Here is an 18,690-nt window from a genome sequence, read left to right as displayed (position 1 = left end):
TAGTTTGAGGTGACCTCATTGCTCTTAGCTCATCATTCCCGGCTTTGGCCGTTTCTCGGCCCGGAATTCGACCCACCCTTGGACGCAACGCTGCGAACGCGGACCCGAACGGTTGGACTCGGTTCAAGTATAAACAGTCATGTTGATGTCTTCTCCGCTGAAATGACAACATACTGTAAGTGTCTTATGGTGAGAAGAAGGAGACACTCAAGAATCTCATTGAAAAGGGATTCAGTCCCAAAACAGGGCAACTGATGTGCATTCTATGACCTCCTATTATCTTTATACTTGAATTACACCACAACAAGCTCATTCCTCCCCACCAATCTTTCCACCCGTCTGTTGCTTCCAGGCATTGGCCATGGCAAGCAAGTTGGACAAGCTCCTGGTCTGTTGGTCGTCCGCAGGGAAGATGTAGTCGACATACTCCTCCCACGTATCGTCCTCCAGCTTTCTTTTCTTCTTCGTTTTCCTCGGCATCTGTTTGTTCACCTTTTCGACGTCCTCTGGCGAGCCGTGCGTCTTCTCGAATGCCAACCACGCGTTGAGCAGCGACACCCGCTCGGCCTTGAGCTCTCTCTCCTTCATGCTCTTGTGAGCACGCTCAAAGATCTTGCGAGCCCTCTCCTTGGCCTCCTCGCTCACCGGGCGCTCCTCGTCCTCGTCCTCCTCGCCGCCCTCGTCCGCTTCTGGGATGTTGATCTCGAACTGTGCGTAGCTGATCCAGACCTTGGGGTGGTCGGCCTTGGCAAGAAGGCGCTCGTACAGCTCGCGAGTCCTCTCGTACTCGCCCTCTTCTTCCTCGAAATCAATGTAGGCTTTCCACACCACTTCCGGCATGTCCAGGACTGGCTGACTGATGGCGAGCTCGAAGATGGCGCGGGTCCGTTCCAGGTCGTCAAGGCCTCGTTCAATCTCGGCCCACTTGATCCATGTTTGGCAGTTGGCGGGATTGTACATGACATGCTTCTCATACAGGGTCCGGCACCTCTCGAACTCGTACAGCTTTTTCTCGAGGAGGATGTATTCTTTGAAGAGCTTGTCCTTGGGACACATCCCAATGGCCCGTCCCAGGGTCTTTCGGGCAGTGGTAAGCTGTCCCAGCCGGATCTCAAAGTGAGCTTTGGCCACCCAGATTTTGGCAAAGGTGAACTTCTTGTGGGGGATCAATCCTAGACAGGTGTCGTAAATTTGCCGGGCACGTTCGATATCCTTGGCTTCCCTCTCCTCCCATATCGCGTAGAAGAGGAACAGAAATATGTATCGCCTCCAGTGGCGCTTCTCCTGAGTGGGAGGCACTTGAGCAATTGCCCTTTCGTAAACCTCACGGACACGGTCTGCATTGCCTCCGCTCTCTTCCAACCTTGCAAAGTCAAACCAGACATCGTAGTTCTTGGGGTTCTCCTTCACTTGCTCCTCATAAAGCCTCCTCCTCTTTGTGATGATGACGTCCTCCACTCCCTCTCGGTCACCAAACTGCTTTTCGAAAGTGGTGTACTGAGCATGAAGAATCATGGATTTGGACCTTGGGAGGTTGTCAAGACCGAATCTGTAGATAGCCCGCGCCCGTTCATATTCGCCCAAGCGTGCCTCGTATCTGGCAAAAGCAATGAATATCTTTTCGTCAACCGCATCATCGCCCAGCAGCTCAGCAATGGTTTGTATTGCCGTCTGAAAGACTTCGCGCACCAGATCGGTCGTTCCGTGTTCCTCCTCAAATTTGGCCCATTTCAGCCATGTCCTCGGTTCTGGGTGCACCGTGGTGAAGGCGCGAAAAATCTCCCTCGCCCTGTCATATTCGCCATATCGCTTCTCGAGACGGATGTAGGCCGCCCACGCGTTCTCATCTGGGTGCCATTGCATCCACCGATCGAATACCTGACGGGTCCCGGGGATATCGCCCAGCATCTCCATGACATAAAGATACTTGTACCACAGAGACGACACGCGAGGCAGCCGGGTGACGGCGCGGTCGAGGAGGTTGCGCGCATGGTTGATATTACGGCTCTTTATCTCGGCCTCGATGTATCGAATCCAAAGCTGAGTGTTGTTGGGGTGAACATCGAGGGCGCGCTCAAAGACAGACCGGGCGCGCGCAAGCTCTTTCTGCTCAAGCTCCCACTGGGCATACTGAAGCCAGTTTGCCAATCGAACGCGGTTTCGGCGAACGTAATCTTCATACTCGCGACGTTTCCGACCTTGGTACTCCTTCAACTCTTCGAGATCCTCAAAGCGCTGTGTTGGCTTCTGGAGGGCGACCTCTTGCCTATCGACGGCCTCGCGAAGCAACTGCTCGGCGGAAATCTGCACAGGCGCGGCGGCCTTGTTCTTGACCCTTGGTGGGCCACGTGATGTCTCCATCTTGATGAGGTTTCTCGATTAATGCGATTCGCCGTTCGAGAGGCGACGGGGGGTGTTTGTGGGATTTTTTTTGGGGGGTGGGGGGATGATGGACGGTGAGGACGAGAAGTTCAAGAACTGTTTACACTACAATTCCTCGCCCATGTCGCACGGCGATGTGGGGCACTTTTTTAAGCCTTGACCAAGCCGCGCCTCCCAAACCAACTCCGGCGACAGGCTTGCAGTATTAAGTTCAACAGCCTTCCTTTTCTTTGTAATTCACTTTTGCCATCGACATTTTCTCGACAGCACGCAACAATCCAGACCAAGTTATCCACGCGCGCATCAAAACAATGTCCAGCTACGCGGACGAACTCCTCGATGATTTCGGGGACGACTTTGGCGAGGAACAGGGCAACGATGGCGACTTCTTCACAGACGAAGGACTCGCGAATGGCGCGCAGGTCGATACACACATGGTAGAAGCACGCGACGGGGGCGATGGGAATGAGGACGCAGACATGATCGATGAAGAAGCTGCCGCAGCCGCTGAAGATGAAGCCGAAGCCAAGGCCAACATCGAAAAGATGAACCTGGGCGCTGTCCGTGACGTTCGCACTGTCGCAGGTCTCATGAAGACGTTGAAGCCTGTTCTCGAGGTTAGTAGTACCCATACCCGCTTGTGCCCCAACAGTGGAAAGTGTTTACATCTCTATCTTGGAACAATAGCCCTGACAGTTTGTCTCGAACGTTGCAGAAAATCGCACATTACGAAAAGCAGCCAGCACAGTCGGTCGACAGCGTGGGAAATGTCGAAGACCATCCCGAGTACCACCTGTTGACCCAGTCAAACAGCCTATCAACTCAGATCGACAATGAAATCGCGCTGGTACACAAGTTCATCAGGGACCACTACTCGGTCCGGTTTCCAGAGCTCGAGACGCTCATCACCAACCCGTTGGAATACGCAAAGGTGGTTGCTTGCCTTGGAAATGGGCCGATGGACTCGGATAGTATCAAGGGGCTTCTAGAGTCAACGAACAACATTTTAGGGGTGTCCCTCAAAAAGGTTCTCGACGGGCCCTCACTGATGATTGTCACAGTGGAGGCGACTACATCCAAGGGACAGGCGATGCCTGAAGAAGAGTTACAACGAGTTGTGCAAGCCTGCGAGATGGTCATCTCGCTCGATGAAGCCAAGAAGACGCTGACCCAGTACGTGCAATCACGCATGAACATCTTCGCGCCAAACTTGACAGCTCTCATCGGCTCTCTTACTGCCGCACAACTTCTCAACCAAGCGGGTGGTCTCACCGGTCTCTCGAAAGCCCCAGCCTGCAACTTACCAGCCTGGGGTTCCAAGAAACAAAACAGCTCGGCCCTTGCCACGAACGTGGGCATCCGCCAGCAAGGCTTCATCTTCCAGGCACCCATCATCCGCGAGGTTCCCAGCGACCTCAAGAAACAAGCCATGAAGATGTTCGCCAACAAGATCGTCATGTGCGCCCGTACCGACTGCTTCCACCAGTTCCGCGACGGCTCCGAAGGCGAGCGTCTCCGAGACGAGTGCCTCGACCGTCTGGACAAACTCCAAGCCAAGCCCAATGCTAAAGGCGCCCGTGCCCTCCCAGCACCAGACGACAAGCCCAGCAGGAAACGCGGTGGTCGCCGCGCCCGCAAAGCAAAGGAGGCGACCGCCATGACGGAGCTACGCAAGGCCCAAAACCGCGTCGCCTTTGGCAAGGAAGAAAAAGAAGTTGGCTACGGCGTAGGAGACAGCACCAAAGGCTTGGGTATGATTGGTCAGCGAGACGATGGACGTCTCCGGGTCGCTCAGATTGACCAGCGCACGAGGGCTAAGCTCAGCGCGAAGAGCAAAGGGTGGGGAGGGACGACTTCGATTGGGGGTACATCGTCCTCGCTCAGGAGTTTGACTGGTGGCGGGGCGGGGAATATCAGTCTGGCGAGCAAAGGGCTGCGGACCTCGGGCGTCGGGACGAGTTTGGGGGGTGGCGCGACGGCGGGGACGGTTTCGTCCCTTGCGTTTACGCCTATGCAGGGGTTGGAGCTTGTGGACCCGAAGGCGATGGCGGAGAGCAGGAAGAGGAAGGCGGAGGAGGAGGATAGGTGGTTTAAGGGGGGGACGTTTACGCAGATTGGTGGGGGGAGTGGGGGTGGAGGGGGTGAGAGTGGTGTTTTTAAGAAGCCTGCGTTGCCGCCTGCTAAGAGGGTTGATACGGGGTCTACAAAGTCTTGATTTGGGTTTGTGGGGGTGGGTGGTGTGTTGGACTGTGTTGAGCTGGTGAAGAGGGAAGGGGTGAATAGAGGAGTTGGAGCAATCAGTATTTAGTAATTGGATTAGTGTATGTGTATAACAACAGATTTGGTGGTTTTTGCGATGTAATTTATGGTCAAGTAACGTTTCAACTGGGGAGTGCACTTTGGGAAAAGAGGTCAATTACGCTTGCGTTTTGAATCATATTACTCTTTACATGGCTTCAGTCATTGCAACGCTCACGATTCAAAGTCGGGTAGCTAGGCCGACACCTGTAGTGTTTGAAGCAGACTGGGAGGTATGGACGCATCCGTTATGAGTAACCTTGGAGCCATCTAGATCTCTTCAATGTTCGAGGCACGGAAGAGGTTTGCAAGCTAGGTGTCATCTCAGTTGTTGTCAACTAGGCTCAAATAACCATGATGTTGCCACAAGAATGGGTGGGGAATAGGGGACATAGTAACATCGAGGAGAGGATAGATAGAACACTTTTTTCTTTACAACTACCACGCTCATTTCGGGGGGTTGTTGATGCTAAGGAGTATTACTTGATGAATTTCTCCAGCTATATTTGGCTTGCTGAATATCTACTTGTACAAAGAGAACTCGTTAGTTCTCAAAATATAGCAGACCGAGAAAGAGATATCATATCCCAACAGAGATCCTCAAACCTGCCACTAAAAACCTCTGATCGCCACCATCATGTCTCCTACACCTGATCATTATCATCAGCATCATCAGCATCATCAGCATCATCAGCATCATCAGCATCATCAGCATCATCAGCATCATCATCAGCCTCTGCAGAATCCCACCTGATGATCAAAACCTGTGCAACAAAACCTTGATCAGGAAGGGTTCACATCCTCCATCCTCCGTCCTCCATCTGCCTTGGTAAAAAAACTCCCTGATACAAACAACCTCCCTCGATGCGGTCATCACACCTAGCCCACATCATCGATCAGCTTTTTCCCCGTCCGTTGACAGAACCTTGCGCGCCATCATGTATGTAACAATCTTGCACTCTACTTTACTTACACCATGTTTCACCCTACCCACCTAGGTTCATCCTGTCTCCTCTCCTCCTCAAGGGGACCGGGTCAATAAACTCTCTCTCGTCACACCAGAAAACGCCAAAGCAAGTTCCTCCCTCCTGTCATACCTAACTAAGCCTTCCTGCACGTCGCCATTCAAACAAAACCCCTCTCATGCACGTCAAAAAAATAAAAGAAACTGAGACGGACCTGTCTGCTTTTTGGGTTTCGTATACGTGCATGTTACGAATCGTAAGTTTTTGATCAAATACTGATGTGTTTCTGATGATGCAAACTCATTATTTCAGAATTCCCCACAAAATAGGTATGTGTGCAAGTGAGCACAACATCATCATCATCAACAACACAACACCACATCATCATCATCATCATCATCAACAAAAAATGAGAGGGGAGGAGCTTGGGACAGGAAATGATTTAATTGACCCAAAAAAGAGGAGGGGCAATTGACCCTGAACCCCGCAAGGGTCCTGCCCTCCCTTGTCAACCTTGTCAAAGTGTGATGGGATTCTTACAGAAACCGATTCTTGCAAAGTGCATTCTAAGCCAAATGCCATGTTTCACCACATGCTGCCCAGGCTGGGCCGGTGTGTGTACGCAATTTGCTATCCACAGATGCTCAAAGGCAAAAAGGACTCGACTGCTGGGCAGGTACCAGACAAGTCCTGGTTTTGGGAAGAAATCATCGTCTGCTGCTGTGCGCTCCTCTCAAAAATGCCCTTGCCCAATTGCAAGGCTCCTGGGGCGACACCACCCCAGGAAGAGGCCCCGTTATCTCTGCCTATCTTTGCCCAGATTTGGAGATTTGGAGATGTCACCCCATAGCCGCCATGGCAAGGCCTGTCGAATCACCAGGCTCGGGGCAACCATACTCCATGTTTCCATCGACTCATTTCAGCGAAAAGTGTGTGCGCGCGCGTGTGTGTGCGAGTGAGTGAGAGTATCAAAGTAGGTGGGTGTGTGGATGGTAAAGAGAAAAAAGAAGGAAAGGCGTGCGCGTCTTACCCAATATCTTGATGCCTGCAGAGTCTGCGATGTGGTAATTGGTTAGCAAATCCTTAGCGTTCTACTGGGAAGAGATGACCATGGGATTTGATCACGGAACACCATGAGCGTGAATTTTCTCTGAATTCCCATGCGACCCCCAAAGTTCGGTCCTACACCGGTTGTTGGCCCGCGTGTGTGAAGTGGCCGTTTTTTTTTCCGTCGATCGAATTCTCATTTTCCGATCAGTCTTACGGATGGTGTGTTTTTTTCTGATGACTAAACCGGGTATGTGACAATGGCGATCCCCAGACAAGGCCGGTGTGTCTGTCGATGTGTGAAGGATTGACGTTTTGGGTTTTTGCGTACATCGTCTCATCCGTGCATTTGCGTCGAGTTGCGATTAGACAGACCCCTACACCAATACTGCAGCCATGGGCTGCTCGAGCTGTGGTAGTGTCCATGCAGGCCGTTTGCGTGAGCGCTCAGAACGAGCGAGATGATGCTTTTGCCAAAGGCGGGGTTGGACGCAACCATTATTACGAAGGAGTTATGAGGTATCTGCAGCTGAAATCAATAGGCTGTTCCCAGCCAACTTGCCATGCTGCTAGGTTGCTCACCTGCTGGATGGTTTGGGCGTTGCGCTGGATCGCAGGGATGGTGTCCAGAGAGTCAGAGAGAGACCTCTGCTGGGTATTTCAGCGCTTGATTCCGATGGCAGCGGGCACATGCGACCATCGCTCGTGCGACTTCATTTCGGCGAATATTTCAGGTTGACACATGTTGGTGAGTGAGGCGTTTTGTTGTCCGTGATGCTGTCAAGGTAAGATGAGATGGATGGTTGACCTGCTTTTCCTCAGTACAAAGTTCAACAAGCTTGGTGGGTTCATCGGCAAGGTGAGCATGGCCGATTATGAAAGGTTCGGAGCTCGAAGCAGCCCGAAGAAAGCTCGGGCCTTCAGCGAGGGGAACGGTCCGGAGGGAATAGTCCGGACATGCTGGCTGCTGACTGGTGCTGGGTGTACATCAGGTGTACATCGGGGGAGCACCCCTCACGGAGAAGGTCCCTGGACTTTTGATGGCTGCCGATGTCGTTCAATTGTCGTCATTATTTTCTGTTGCGACCCTGAACAACGCTAACGTCTTCCGAAAAGGGTCTGCCCTGGCTGTCACTCGAGGGTACTGCTTTGTACAGGGGATCGTCAGGTGGGCCCGATTCACCCACGCAATTCACGATCCCCATGGGAGCGCATTGGGTCCGATGGAAGACCCTTCAACTCGATGACTGGTTTCTGCCATTTCTTCAGTGCAGCTGGGACATTTTCGTTCCAAGGAAATCTGAAGCAAGGGCCCTGAAATCAAGCGTGACCCCTAACCATCCGCTGCCATCCTGTCGTCGGACCTTGCTGTTGACCATCCGCCTGCCTGCCACAGCGAAGCGCAAAGCCAAAACGGTCGACGACGATCTCAGAGCTGCCAATTCCAAGTTCTGACCCGAGCCTCCCGCGTCCCGCACTCGGCTGGCCCCTGGCAGCGCCCGAACTGCCCCAACCGGCTTGTGGCTTTCCACCCACCGGACCTTTTGATCCTCTCTTTGTTCGCTTGTTATCGAGAGTATCTGCCAAGTTTGGATAGCAGTTCTCAAAAGATTTCTTGCAGCATCAAGGAAAACGGGACCGCTTTGTTTCCAAGGGTCCAGGGGTCCTCTCGTTGGGGGGCTGTTCTGCTTGACAGATGCATACTCCCTTGGAAAGTATTTGTTAGGTAAGGTAGTCTGTTTACCTACTTGGTATACACAGCTTCGAGTATATGAGCATACTCATACTAAACTGCTTCGTATTGCAATCACTCTTGTTGACACGATGAGATCCAAGGTCTTGGATCCGTGAAATCATCAGACATGGAAGTTGTAGTGTTGTAGATAGACACACCCCCAATTGCACGTGGACTAGCGGTACTTGGGCGATTTGGGCGTTCTTGTTTGGCTGCTTGACAGGAAAGGAAGTCTTCTTTCCCCACACCAATCCTGATTAGAATACGATGATCGGGGGACCTCCGATCATTGGTTCCTTGACTATGATGATTCTGTGCGAGGTGGCTGTCAAGAAAGCTGCGCTGTCATGCACACATGGAGACAATGGAGCGCTGCAAAACACCGCAGCCCAAGTTTTGTGGTATTAGCCACTGCCTATGATCAACTTCTATGGTCGTGGTCGTGTGGTCGTGTGGCCGTGTGCGTGTGAGCCCGCAGACATCGCCCGTTACGACCCCACGGATGCTCGGGAGTTCGCAGAACAAACCTGTTGTTGCTCGACAATCACGACAATCATTGGTGTCTGTGGTAGGTTCTGGTAGCACAGAGAAGCATTTACCATATCGAGGGATGCGGATTGTCAACAACCCCATAGGGAACGGGCATCGGCATACATACCACCAAGTTGGACCCTCGATACATGGTCATGGTCTGATATGTCGACCCGTACGATAGCCTCGGAGTGTCTCGACAAGGTCAGAGACAACGGACGCACCCGAGTGTCCCTTCATGCATATGGGGCTGGCGACCTCACAGCTGTTACAGTACTATTCCAGCTACACGATTGATGAATCGAGCATGCTGTAACGCTCATCGTCGTCCCTGGAACACGACAACCCTGCAGACATCGACCCTGTTGACCGAATTCGCGGAGAAGGCTGCATGGAACGTAGTACGGAGGCGGCGGGTTTGCACGGGTTCACCTTGTTCGAGCAGAGGGGGTTAGCTGACACAAGAAGCTCCCCCCTTCCTCGTGTGAGGTTCCGTCCACGCAGCTGCTGAGGAGGACTAGGGGGAGCTAAGGACTACAACCACAGGAAAGGTTCCTTATTGTGTGGGGGAGCTGTTATCAAACCCCTGCCGCCCTGACGTCATGTAGGCTCTTTGAGACAGCCACCGTACGGGAATTTGGCAGCTCGTCAAAAATGGGACAGGTACCATGGTTGATGCTGGCGGAAGAAAGCTCCGACACGGCCAACTAGTCTTGATGATGGTCAACAAAGAAGCGATAGCAACGGCGGTCGCGTGCCCTCGCGTAGCGTAGAAACACAGAATAGGGGTTTTGTTGACATCTCGATGGGTGCTATGCTGCCGGCATTCTTTGCCGAGCTGTTTCTTGTCAATCTTGGATGCAGCTGCACAAGTTTTTTGAAGAAGAAACCCCATGAAGCTCTGCCCGTGCACCGGGGCCCAATCAGATTGCTTGGAGCACTCCCGCAGCCCGTCACTGGGAGGTGGGATTTCCTCGCGTCCCTGATCGACCTGTCTCCAGAGAGGAATGCGTCCGGGCTGTACCACCAGGGAATCCAGGGACCCTCTCGCTCGATGATCCTCGCATTTCAACGGCCAGGCTCACCTGCAACTCCTACGTTCAGGTGGTGTCACACATGTCGACGCAATTGCTGCTTTGCACGACCACAGATGGCGCAGGCCCAGTGCAGTGAACACAGAAACTCGTCATGGGCATGATGGGCAGCAGCAACAACACGGACAGGCACAGCTCAGGGTGTGTGAGGGAGGAGGTTGGTGGGTTGGTGGGCGTCCCTTATCTGACTTGATCAGACAGCGGAGGGTGACAGGGCCAAACAGGCCAGGGCCCGTCTGTGTGTTTCTAGAGATTGAAAACGGTTCCAGGGGGAAGCAAGACTCTATTTCGTCATTGAGTCCACCAAGTTAATAGCTGGATCCCGGCAAAGCATTGCGAGCTCCCGCGGCTTCCATTTGGTGCGTGCTGGGCAAGCGTGTGGGCAGAGGAGAGGTGTGGGCATTCGCTACGCGACTCTTCTGCCAGTCCAGGGTCGTCGAGCCGTTGCCAATTCCGCCGCCTTGGAGCTGGAGGGAGGGCGGAATCGAGCAAATCTAAACAAATCGGAATATACAAGAGAGGTACTTGCCTGGAGGGCAACAGGGGACCTGGCTTGGTACCCCACCTGCCCCTGCTGCAGGGTAGGGATTCCCACTCTATGCGCGCCCCGAGGTGTGGGCGCTGCACCACCGATTTCCAAAAGTGCAGGGAGAGCATGGGAAACAGGCAAGAAAGCCATCCGCCTCGACTCCCATAATAAGCTCACCTTTCCCCCTCTCTTTGAGCCGCCTCTCTTTGTGAGCTTAGGGTCCAAAAGTCTACCATTATCACGAACCGGTCTCTTCTCCAAAGTCTAATTATTCGGGGCCCCCCTCCACACCAGACTACCGTCTCTTCCACCACCACCACCAACACCACTTCGAAAGCTTCATAGCCGTGGTAACAGCGGTTTAGTGCAGCACCTACCCCGGGATTACCAAGCCACGGTTTGAAGGATTTTAACAAACCCATTTATTTCCCTATCAATTGGCCCTTTCCCGGCTTTACATCTTTTCTCCAACAAATACCACCACACAGTCACCATGACCATGCATGTGCGCGATGCCTCCGGGCGCCGAGTCTCTCTGCTCAACGACGACGACACAGCCGCTCCTCAACATCACTACCCACAACACCAGATAGACCCCAGCTATGCTGCCTATTACACACACGGTCCCCGGAGCATCTCCTCGTCACCGAACACACCTGAACTGCTGCGATCAGACTCGTATGACTCTCAAATGGGCAGCGAGCCCATGTCTCCCATGACTCCTCTCAACGACCCACGATATGTCGGCGCCGCCGTGGACCCTTACGTTCACCAGTACGACGACTACTACTCTGATCAAATTTATGCCGCTTCCAAACGCCCCACCGTTCTCGATGCCCGGGCCGTCTCGTACGAGGAAGACATGACGGCACACACTACAAGCACGGAACGCCCAGGGAAGCGCTTTCCTTGCCGCTACCGCGACAGCCACGGCTGTGAGAAGACCTTCACCACATCTGGTCATGCATCGCGGCACTCAAAGATTCACACAGCTGAGAAGGCCGTGCCATGCTCGTTTGCTGGCTGCACCAAGAAGTTCACTCGCGCCGACAACATGAAGCAGCATCTCGAGACTCACTACAAGGACAAGGCTCGGTCCTCGGGGTCTCGCCCTTCGCTCTCTTCCAGCGACAGAAGAGGTTCTTCGTCGGGGAAGTCTTCGAGCCGTTCCAAGTCGAGCACTACTGTGCCACTCAGCAACAACACCCCATTACCTTCTCCCGGGGGTGTGTGGGACCTGAGGGACCTCAGCGGTCCCCTTCTCGGTCGGCCCACTATTGCACGCACACCCACAGCCGGCCTCGATGCTTTGGCTATGGCAGTAGCATGCCAACAAGAAGTATGAGACTTTCTTCTGGCCATGATCGGCCATTGTTATTTGATTCTCTCGGCTCGCTGGCACTTGTAGCGCTGAGCTGAGCTGTTTATTCCTGTCTTCTGATTCTTGATATTTTTACTTGGCGCAAACATACCAATACCGGGGTGGTGGTATTTGTCTTTTTTTCTTTCTCTGGCCGGATACACAGGGAAACATTATAGAGGTCGCACGCACATGAGCAGCACCTTGGGATTTGTGGAAACACGGGCCATGGGGGAACAGCATATATGGGAGGCGTCCAGGGTTTTTTTTTTTGGTTTTTTTTTTTTGGTTTTTGTTTTGTTTTTTTTGGGGTCTTTTGGGTGGCTATTTTGATGAGATCTCTATGGCTCGCCATGGGTTTTTTTTCCTCAGCAAAAGGACTTGGTTGTACCGATAGGTATACATACCCTTTGGGCCGGATGTCAAAGTCATTGAGGACAAGAGGACATGAAAAGACAGCGAGGAGTGAATTGTTAGTATTTAGTATTCTGCGCACATCCACTGCGGCAGAGATGCCGGGCAATGAAAGCAGTTGACCCCATTTTGACCATTTCTCTGAGTTTATCACTGCTATTCCCTGTGTGTGACAAGGATGCATGCCAGTCGGGGATTTCCCACGTCTACCTTGAATCAAAGATGCCCAAGGCAGGGAATAACCCCGAAGATCATGTGCGACATTGTGAAGCCCTGGGGCGTCAACTTTGACAGCAGTACGCTCAGGTCAGACACTGGTCTCAAGCCAGACATCTGACAGAAGGGGTCGGCAGAACGGGGTAAGGTAGGTCTCGAAGCATGTGCGACTTGTGACTGACAGAAGGAAAAAAATAAGGTTTTCTGCCTAGGTATCAAAAAAAAACTTAAAACAGCCCAGACTACGAAACTGCCCGCTCTCAACAAAAAAGAACCAACCCCGGATTTACCCTTCCCCTCATTTATCATCACGCCATGTCATCATCGTTTTATCTTTTTCCTTTTACCAAAACTCCGCATCCTCTGCACACGCCCTCGCCATCTCAAACTGCTCATCCGTCTGCACAACCAACACCCTCGGCTCGTCCAACCCCCCCTTTTTACCCACTTCCTCCACCATATTCCTGATTTCGTTCTTATTGTTGACCTCATCGTCAATCTGAAACCCCAAGCAACTGATCTGGTCCACGACCGCGGCTCGAAGCTGGGGGCTCTTCTCGCCTATGCCGCCGGCAAAGACTAGAGCGTCGACTTTGCCGCGGAGGGAGACGTAGTACGAGCCGATGAAGCCGCAGATGCGGTCGACAAAGAGGTCAAAGGCTAGCTTCATCACTTCGTGGTCGTCGTCGTCCTCGGAGGAGGAGGAGGAGGAGGAAAAGGCCGAGGAGATGATTTTGCCAAAGTCTGTTGTGCCGGTGAGGGCTTTCCAGCCGGATTCTTTGTTGAGGATTTCTTCGGCGCGGGAGATGTGGAGGTCTGAGGTGGAGGCGGGGGAGAGTTTGCCTACGTCGGAGGCGTAGTGGAATACTAGGCTGTTCCGTGGGGAAAGAGAGGGGGGGAGAGTTAGTGATGGGTTGGGGGTGGGTGGTGTGTGGGCCGTTTCGTGGCATCAATGGGAAAAAGAAAGTAAAGGACTCACCTGGGATCAACACTTCCGCTACGTGTGGCGCCTGGGAGGCCGGCGAGGGGGGTCAGCCCCATGCTGGTGTCCCAGCTTTTGCCGTTTTTGATGGCACAGGCGCTGGCTCCGGATCCGAGGTGGAGGGCGATGATGTTTACCTCATCGGGCTCCTTTCCCAGAAACTCAGCGGCTGAGCGTGTGATGAAGGCGTAGCTTATGCCGTGGAATCCGTATTTCCGCAGTTTATTGCTTCGAGCAATGTCACGGTTGATGGGGTAAGTGCGAATGTGCTCTGGGATGGTTGAATGGAACTGACTGTCGAAGCAGGCCACGTTGTTTGCCGTTGGCAAGGCACGGATGCAAAGCTGGACAATACCCAGACTGTTTGCATTGTGAAGAGGAGCCAAGTCGTTCAGGTTCTCGAGGTGTTCGTAGGTTTCATTGGATATCAGTTGCGGCTTGCTATAGTCGCCGCCATGGACGATTCGATGGCAGACGATGCCAATGTCTTCCTTGCTCTTGATCTGGGGGAGGTCCTCATCTTCGACCAAAGTTTCCAACAGAAGGGAGAAGGCATCGCGCTGGCCCTCTATGTTATCGTCCACCTCCTTGGCCTTGATGACCGTCTTCCCATCTCGGACATACTTGAGGGTGGGGGGTGGTGATGTCAAACCACTGATCTGAGCTTCTGCGAGCTGGACTGGTGCCTGACCAAACTCTACATCATACACCGAGACCTTCACCGAGGAGGATCCGGCGTTGACTGACAAGGCGATCTTCTTCTTCATTGTTGTGTTTCTAATGAAATAGCTGACTGTATGGTACAAGTTCCGCGGTAACTTGCTGCAGTAATTGCGTCAAAAAAGGCAGCAAACACATACAATTTCAGAACTGGCTTCGAGAACAAAAGCAAGTGCAACAAGGACGAGTGCGATTTATACGGCAAAAGACAAGGCTTGAGGTGTCATGCCACTCTGCAAAAGGACGGCTCAATGTTATTGGAAGGAATATATCAAGTGTTCTCATTGATGGACGTCGCCGGGAATCAGGCAGTCTGATATCAGGTGAGTCCACCTAACACCAAGGCGGTGGGCTGACAGGCACCGCAACGGTTCACAACGTGGATGACGTCTGCGCGACTTGGCTGTTTGTGTAGGGGGCTGTCACTGGCCGCTTGGCGTGACAGGCATAAGTGGGCCCGTCCGAACGGTCTCGGCCCCGGAGTTCGTCCTAAACCGAGATACCCCTGCTTCGCTCCCTCCCGGCTTGGCTTGTCTGGGCGCCATCATCTTTTATTCAAGATTCAACTTCTCCAATTTGTCTCGGTAGCAAAACAAAAAACTGCTGATGCTCAAAGGGTATCTTCAACGCTTTTTAAAACTTCAACCATCAATGACACTACTGTGTTCCGTCAAACTCACTTCCATCAACCGATTCTGCTACTGGGGGAAGTCCCAGCAGCTCAGGTGAAGGAAGTTCTGCTATCCCGTGTACCCCGTTAACATAGGGTAACGTAAACTCCCGAGGCACCTCTTGACCGTTTATGTATGGTGATTGCAGTTCGACAGGCTCTGTCGGGTATGGTGTCTCAAACTGGCTATCAGCATCGTGGGCCGCCTCCCACCGTACGATGAACCTGTTGTAGTCTTGACAAGAAGGCAACTGGTCAGCAACTGCTCCTTTTTTCAGTCACGCCCAACGCCCTGCATGAATGCAGATATCTATTTACCTTCAGTCCCCGGCTGTACATTACCATTTCTCGAAAACTGAATCCCGAGATATCGAATGTCCGGATCGTTCTGCGACGCTGTGGAAGCCACACCACCGTTAGCCTGCTGGGAAGAACTGCTGCTGTTGCTGCTGCTCCCCCCTCGCCTACTAGACCCCAGAAACAAGGACGCAGCCGAGAATCGGCGAGCAGGAGGTTGCTGTTGCGGCGGTTGTTGCTCACCACTACTTCCCGAAGCCGCGCTCCCCATCCGCCCTTGCCTCCCACTCCCCGCGGCTTTGGCTGTGAGCTGTAACCGTCTATGCCGATCATCCCGTTGTCGAAATTCCCTCTCAAAGTTGTCAACCAGGTACTCCTTCCATCTCCTCCTGTGGTTAGCATACACGCTTAGATAGTGAAAGCTCGAATGCCTGTCCCTCCAGAGCTTCATCCTTTGAATCGTTCCCAGCCCACGGACGTTGCCGTAGGAATCAGTCCTGCGATGGACGTCGGACCAGACGACGTCGACGTCGAACCAGTCCACTAGGTCTCTCTGGCGAAGATCGGACTGGAAATTGAGGGAGGACTCCAAGGTGGTGAACTCGTACTTGACCTCGATAAAGTCATCGCAGGTGAGGCCGTCTGTGTGGGAGATGTAGCGGATGCGGTGGGGCTCGAGGGGGAAGGAGACGAAGAGCTCGAGCTCGTGGGGGGAGGAGTAGCGCCGGTGGTGGGAGTGGAGGGTGTATGGGTGCGAGTGTGGGGAGGAGGGCGTGTCGGAGGGGAGGTAGTGTTCTAGTGTGTCGCCTTCGTAGGAGCACTGCCAGACTATGCGGCGGGGGGAAGGGCCGAGGACTTCCCAGGGGCCGAGGTAGATTGTTGTTTCGTTTGGGGTGCGTTCGAAGAGTTTTCTAGAAGGGGGGCAGAAGGGGAGGGAGATGGTGGTTAGAAACGGAGCTTTGCATGTGACGGTATAGAATGGGTGTGGTATTGGGGGATCGAAAAGGGGTAAGTAGACGGTGGTACGGTCAGAGGGGGGAGAGATAGTGATGGTGGCTGGTATACATTGTGGCGTGATATCCAGGGGGCCCGAGGTCTAGAGACCCTAGTGGACTCTGTGCTAACGACGACTCTGCCGTCAGGGCAGAGATGGCAGCGGAAGTGGGTGTGAAGGTCGAGTACAGCGGGCTGGAGTGCTGGCCATGGGAGGATGGAGGAACGCCACCAAAAGCGGACGAGTTGAAGGAGGAGGAGGAGCCCGAGGCACCTGCCATTGTAGGGGACGCGCCTGTTCCAGGATTGATGCTTTTCCTGCAGAAAAGGCAACCAAGCGTCTCCTCACGTGAGGGCGGTTTACAAATGCCCCGAGATCGGGGTACAAGCTTCAAGGATGGGTTTTCCGGTTCTCAGTTTCGGGTTGAGGAGCCGAATGGGAGGTTGTGTCTCTCGGTCAGCGAATTTGGAGATGATAAAGGATCAGGCCTGTCTCAGTCTGCATGTACATGAGTCTCCACCTGGGCCCATCCGACGGTTGATATTAACGGCGATGTCGTAAGAGGCTGTCGTCTCGTAACGCCTGGGAGCCTGGGATAGAGTGTCGCGGAAGTGTGTACGACAGGAAGGGTGTGATTGCGGCTGAGACCTCGTCTGAGCTATCGGTAGGTAGTGTTAAGATGGGGACTTGGGGTTAGGCGGTGCTTGTGTTCTTCAAGCTTCAGGAACCAGGCCGGCGACTGGGACTGTTCATGCACATCACCGGCCATCCTGCCACCTTGTAGGTAATCCGTAACTAATGAGGGGGGGTTACCAGTGCTGCTTGCTGGTGGGGGTGAAGCTGATTGGGCTGGGGGACCAGACGATAGCGGCAGAATGCTGAGCAGTGGTCGCAAGGGGCCAGCCCACGAGCTCGCAGACGGGCCTGGGATTTGTTCGATGCAATATGTGGCTAAAATATGCAAGATGCATGGAGTGCGTTGGGTGGCCTTGGCTACGAGCATCATTTAGCATCAGTCGGATGGAAACAAAAGAATGTCTTCATGGCAACTCAACCCCCCACGCCGGAACAACAGAGGCCAGACTTTACATAGTCAGCTGCCATCAAGTACCCTTGCTACTTCTTATACACGAGGTTGATAGTGTGTTGTGATGATCCATCTGGGATTCATCAAGAGAGCTGCAAGGGACCAAAGGTTGAAACCAGAGGGTTGTCGGAGCACAACCCTAACCCTATGTACATACCTGTATAGAGAGCCAAGACCGTTTAACGCCTGGGGTGCAGGACCGGTGCCCACTCAGTTTTTTGCTGGAGTTGAGCCTGGGGCCATAACGACATTCAATCGGCAACCCATTTGAAAAAGACATCAAACAGTAGCCCCATCCCCCGTTGTTTCATCGCAATGACTGGCAAAAGAATCTCGTAGGACCGCACTTTACCTGGACTTCCTTTCTCTTCCCCTGTGCCCTACAAACTCTGATACCGCGTGACTTCTCGTTTGGAGTTGCTGACGTGTCTGTCAACAGCGATGACCATCGAGCCATCCTTACCAAGCTCCTCCAGATATCCAAACTCACCAACCATGAGATCGCGTGGGTGATGGGTGTGGATGAGCGGACGGTGCGTCGTCGTCGAGCTGAATATATCCAAACTGGCCAGTTGGCTAAACACAAGGATGTCAGCAAAAATGCTGAGAAGCTCAAGGAGCACCACCTCGAGGTATGATGAACAGTCCCATGTCTGATTGTCTCCACCATCGTTCCTAACAGGCAATTCTAGAAGCTGTTGGCTTGGCACAAAGACCATCCAGATGCCCTTCTTGATGACATGCAGTTGTATCTGAAGACAACAACCGGCCTCGAAGTCAGTCTCCCGACCATCAGCAGAAAGCTCAAAAAGGCCTATGGGACCATGAGAAGAATAGGCCGGTGTGCTCGCATCAAATCGAGGAAGGAGCGAGAAGCTGAGGGGCGTTCCATCGCGTCTGAGATTCAACAGCAAACGCAGGTCGATGAGCAACGTCAAGATCAGGCGCATGAACAGAATGTTGGCCCCATCACCGCAACCGATGACAAGTCAAGCAGCGAGTCTGGTTCTATGGGTGTGTCGCCTCTTCGACAAGACTCGCCTTTCCAGCTCCAAGGGGATGCTCAACAGCAAGCTGTCCAACCGCAAAACAGTCAGCAACAGCCGCTGCCACAACTGCAACAACGACCGCAACAACAGCCTCGGCAACAACACACACAACCACATCACCAGCTTCACCATCAGTATCAGCACCCACTCCCATCTCAGCAACAACAGCAACACCAGATTCACAACACAACACAGCCCCAACAGCAACAGCAGCAGCAACAGTTTTTGGCGCCTGGAAACACCTATCGCGGCACCAACGCCACAAGGTTCGAAGTCAGGTAACGACGATACTTTGAATTTATCGCTAGGTGTCAACGGCT

The 18,690-nt window shown here is 53.2% G+C and overlaps 7 protein-coding genes across 7 annotated transcripts; 3 read left to right on the top strand and 4 right to left on the bottom strand.

The window, feature by feature from the left end:
- Nucleotides 1-194: 194 nt before the first annotated feature.
- Nucleotides 195-2,361, bottom strand: CLF1 (NineTeen Complex (NTC) component; the record flags this gene model as incomplete). The annotated part of the gene is made up of 1 exon (XM_062874656.1): nucleotides 195-2,361. One exon carries the CDS (start codon nucleotides 2,359-2,361, stop codon nucleotides 310-312), a length of 2,052 nt encoding a protein of 683 aa, XP_062737768.1. The 3' UTR covers nucleotides 195-309.
- Nucleotides 2,362-2,606: 245 nt separating this feature from the next.
- On the top strand, nucleotides 2,607-4,771 carry PRP31 (U4/U6-U5 snRNP complex subunit prp31). Its single transcript, XM_062874657.1, has 2 exons — nucleotides 2,607-2,999; nucleotides 3,098-4,771. The coding sequence occupies exons 1-2, from the start codon at nucleotides 2,694-2,696 to the stop codon at nucleotides 4,595-4,597; spliced, it is 1,806 nt and encodes a 601-aa protein (XP_062737767.1). The 5' UTR covers nucleotides 2,607-2,693; the 3' UTR covers nucleotides 4,598-4,771.
- A 517-nt stretch (nucleotides 4,772-5,288) lies between these two features.
- Nucleotides 5,289-7,436, bottom strand: QC761_113785 (uncharacterized protein; the record flags this gene model as incomplete). The annotated part of the gene is made up of 5 exons (XM_062874659.1): nucleotides 5,289-5,330; nucleotides 5,431-5,559; nucleotides 5,860-7,215; nucleotides 7,275-7,340; nucleotides 7,383-7,436. The coding sequence occupies 3 exons, from the start codon at nucleotides 7,434-7,436 to the stop codon at nucleotides 7,030-7,032; spliced, it is 306 nt and encodes a 101-aa protein (XP_062737766.1). The 3' UTR covers nucleotides 5,289-5,330; nucleotides 5,431-5,559; nucleotides 5,860-7,029.
- Nucleotides 7,437-11,074: 3,638 nt separating this feature from the next.
- NRG1 (transcriptional repressor) lies at nucleotides 11,075-11,926 on the top strand (the record flags this gene model as incomplete). The annotated part of the gene is made up of 1 exon (XM_062874658.1): nucleotides 11,075-11,926. The coding sequence occupies one exon, from the start codon at nucleotides 11,075-11,077 to the stop codon at nucleotides 11,924-11,926; it is 852 nt and encodes a 283-aa protein (XP_062737765.1).
- A 686-nt stretch (nucleotides 11,927-12,612) lies between these two features.
- Nucleotides 12,613-14,320, bottom strand: QC761_113790 (uncharacterized protein; the record flags this gene model as incomplete). The annotated part of the gene is made up of 2 exons (XM_062874660.1): nucleotides 12,613-13,443; nucleotides 13,551-14,320. The coding sequence occupies 2 exons, from the start codon at nucleotides 14,318-14,320 to the stop codon at nucleotides 12,915-12,917; spliced, it is 1,299 nt and encodes a 432-aa protein (XP_062737764.1). The 3' UTR covers nucleotides 12,613-12,914.
- A 610-nt stretch (nucleotides 14,321-14,930) lies between these two features.
- Nucleotides 14,931-17,399, bottom strand: QC761_113800 (uncharacterized protein; the record flags this gene model as incomplete). Its single annotated transcript, XM_062874661.1, has 3 exons — nucleotides 16,306-17,399; nucleotides 15,262-16,151; nucleotides 14,931-15,178 (listed from the first exon to the last, which is right to left on the bottom strand). Exons 1-3 carry the CDS (start codon nucleotides 16,512-16,514, stop codon nucleotides 14,931-14,933), a joined length of 1,347 nt encoding a protein of 448 aa, XP_062737763.1. The 5' UTR covers nucleotides 16,515-17,399.
- QC761_113810 (uncharacterized protein) lies at nucleotides 17,164-18,652 on the top strand (the record flags this gene model as incomplete). Its single annotated transcript, XM_062874662.1, has 3 exons — nucleotides 17,164-17,656; nucleotides 17,761-17,953; nucleotides 18,014-18,652. The coding sequence occupies exons 1-3, from the start codon at nucleotides 17,637-17,639 to the stop codon at nucleotides 18,650-18,652; spliced, it is 852 nt and encodes a 283-aa protein (XP_062737762.1). The 5' UTR covers nucleotides 17,164-17,636.
- Between the last annotated feature and the right edge of the window lie 38 nt (nucleotides 18,653-18,690).

This window comes from Podospora bellae-mahoneyi (assembly GCF_035222275.1).
Source record: "Podospora bellae-mahoneyi strain CBS 112042 chromosome 1 map unlocalized CBS112042p_1, whole genome shotgun sequence".
Classification (NCBI taxonomy): Eukaryota; Fungi; Ascomycota; class Sordariomycetes; order Sordariales; family Podosporaceae; genus Podospora; species Podospora bellae-mahoneyi.
The sequence above is the reverse complement of the archived record's forward strand: the minus strand, read 5'-3'. Positions and strand labels throughout refer to the sequence as shown.

Bases quoted from the DNA above. Each gene is read 5' to 3' on its own strand.
- PRP31 (XM_062874657.1), top strand. From the start codon at position 2,694: ATGTCCAGCTACGCGGACGAACTCCTCGATGATTTCGGGGACGACTTT. The intron at 3,000-3,097 runs GTTAGTAGTACC...CGAACGTTGCAG, and splicing joins CGTTGAAGCCTGTTCTCGAG to AAAATCGCACATTACGAAAA.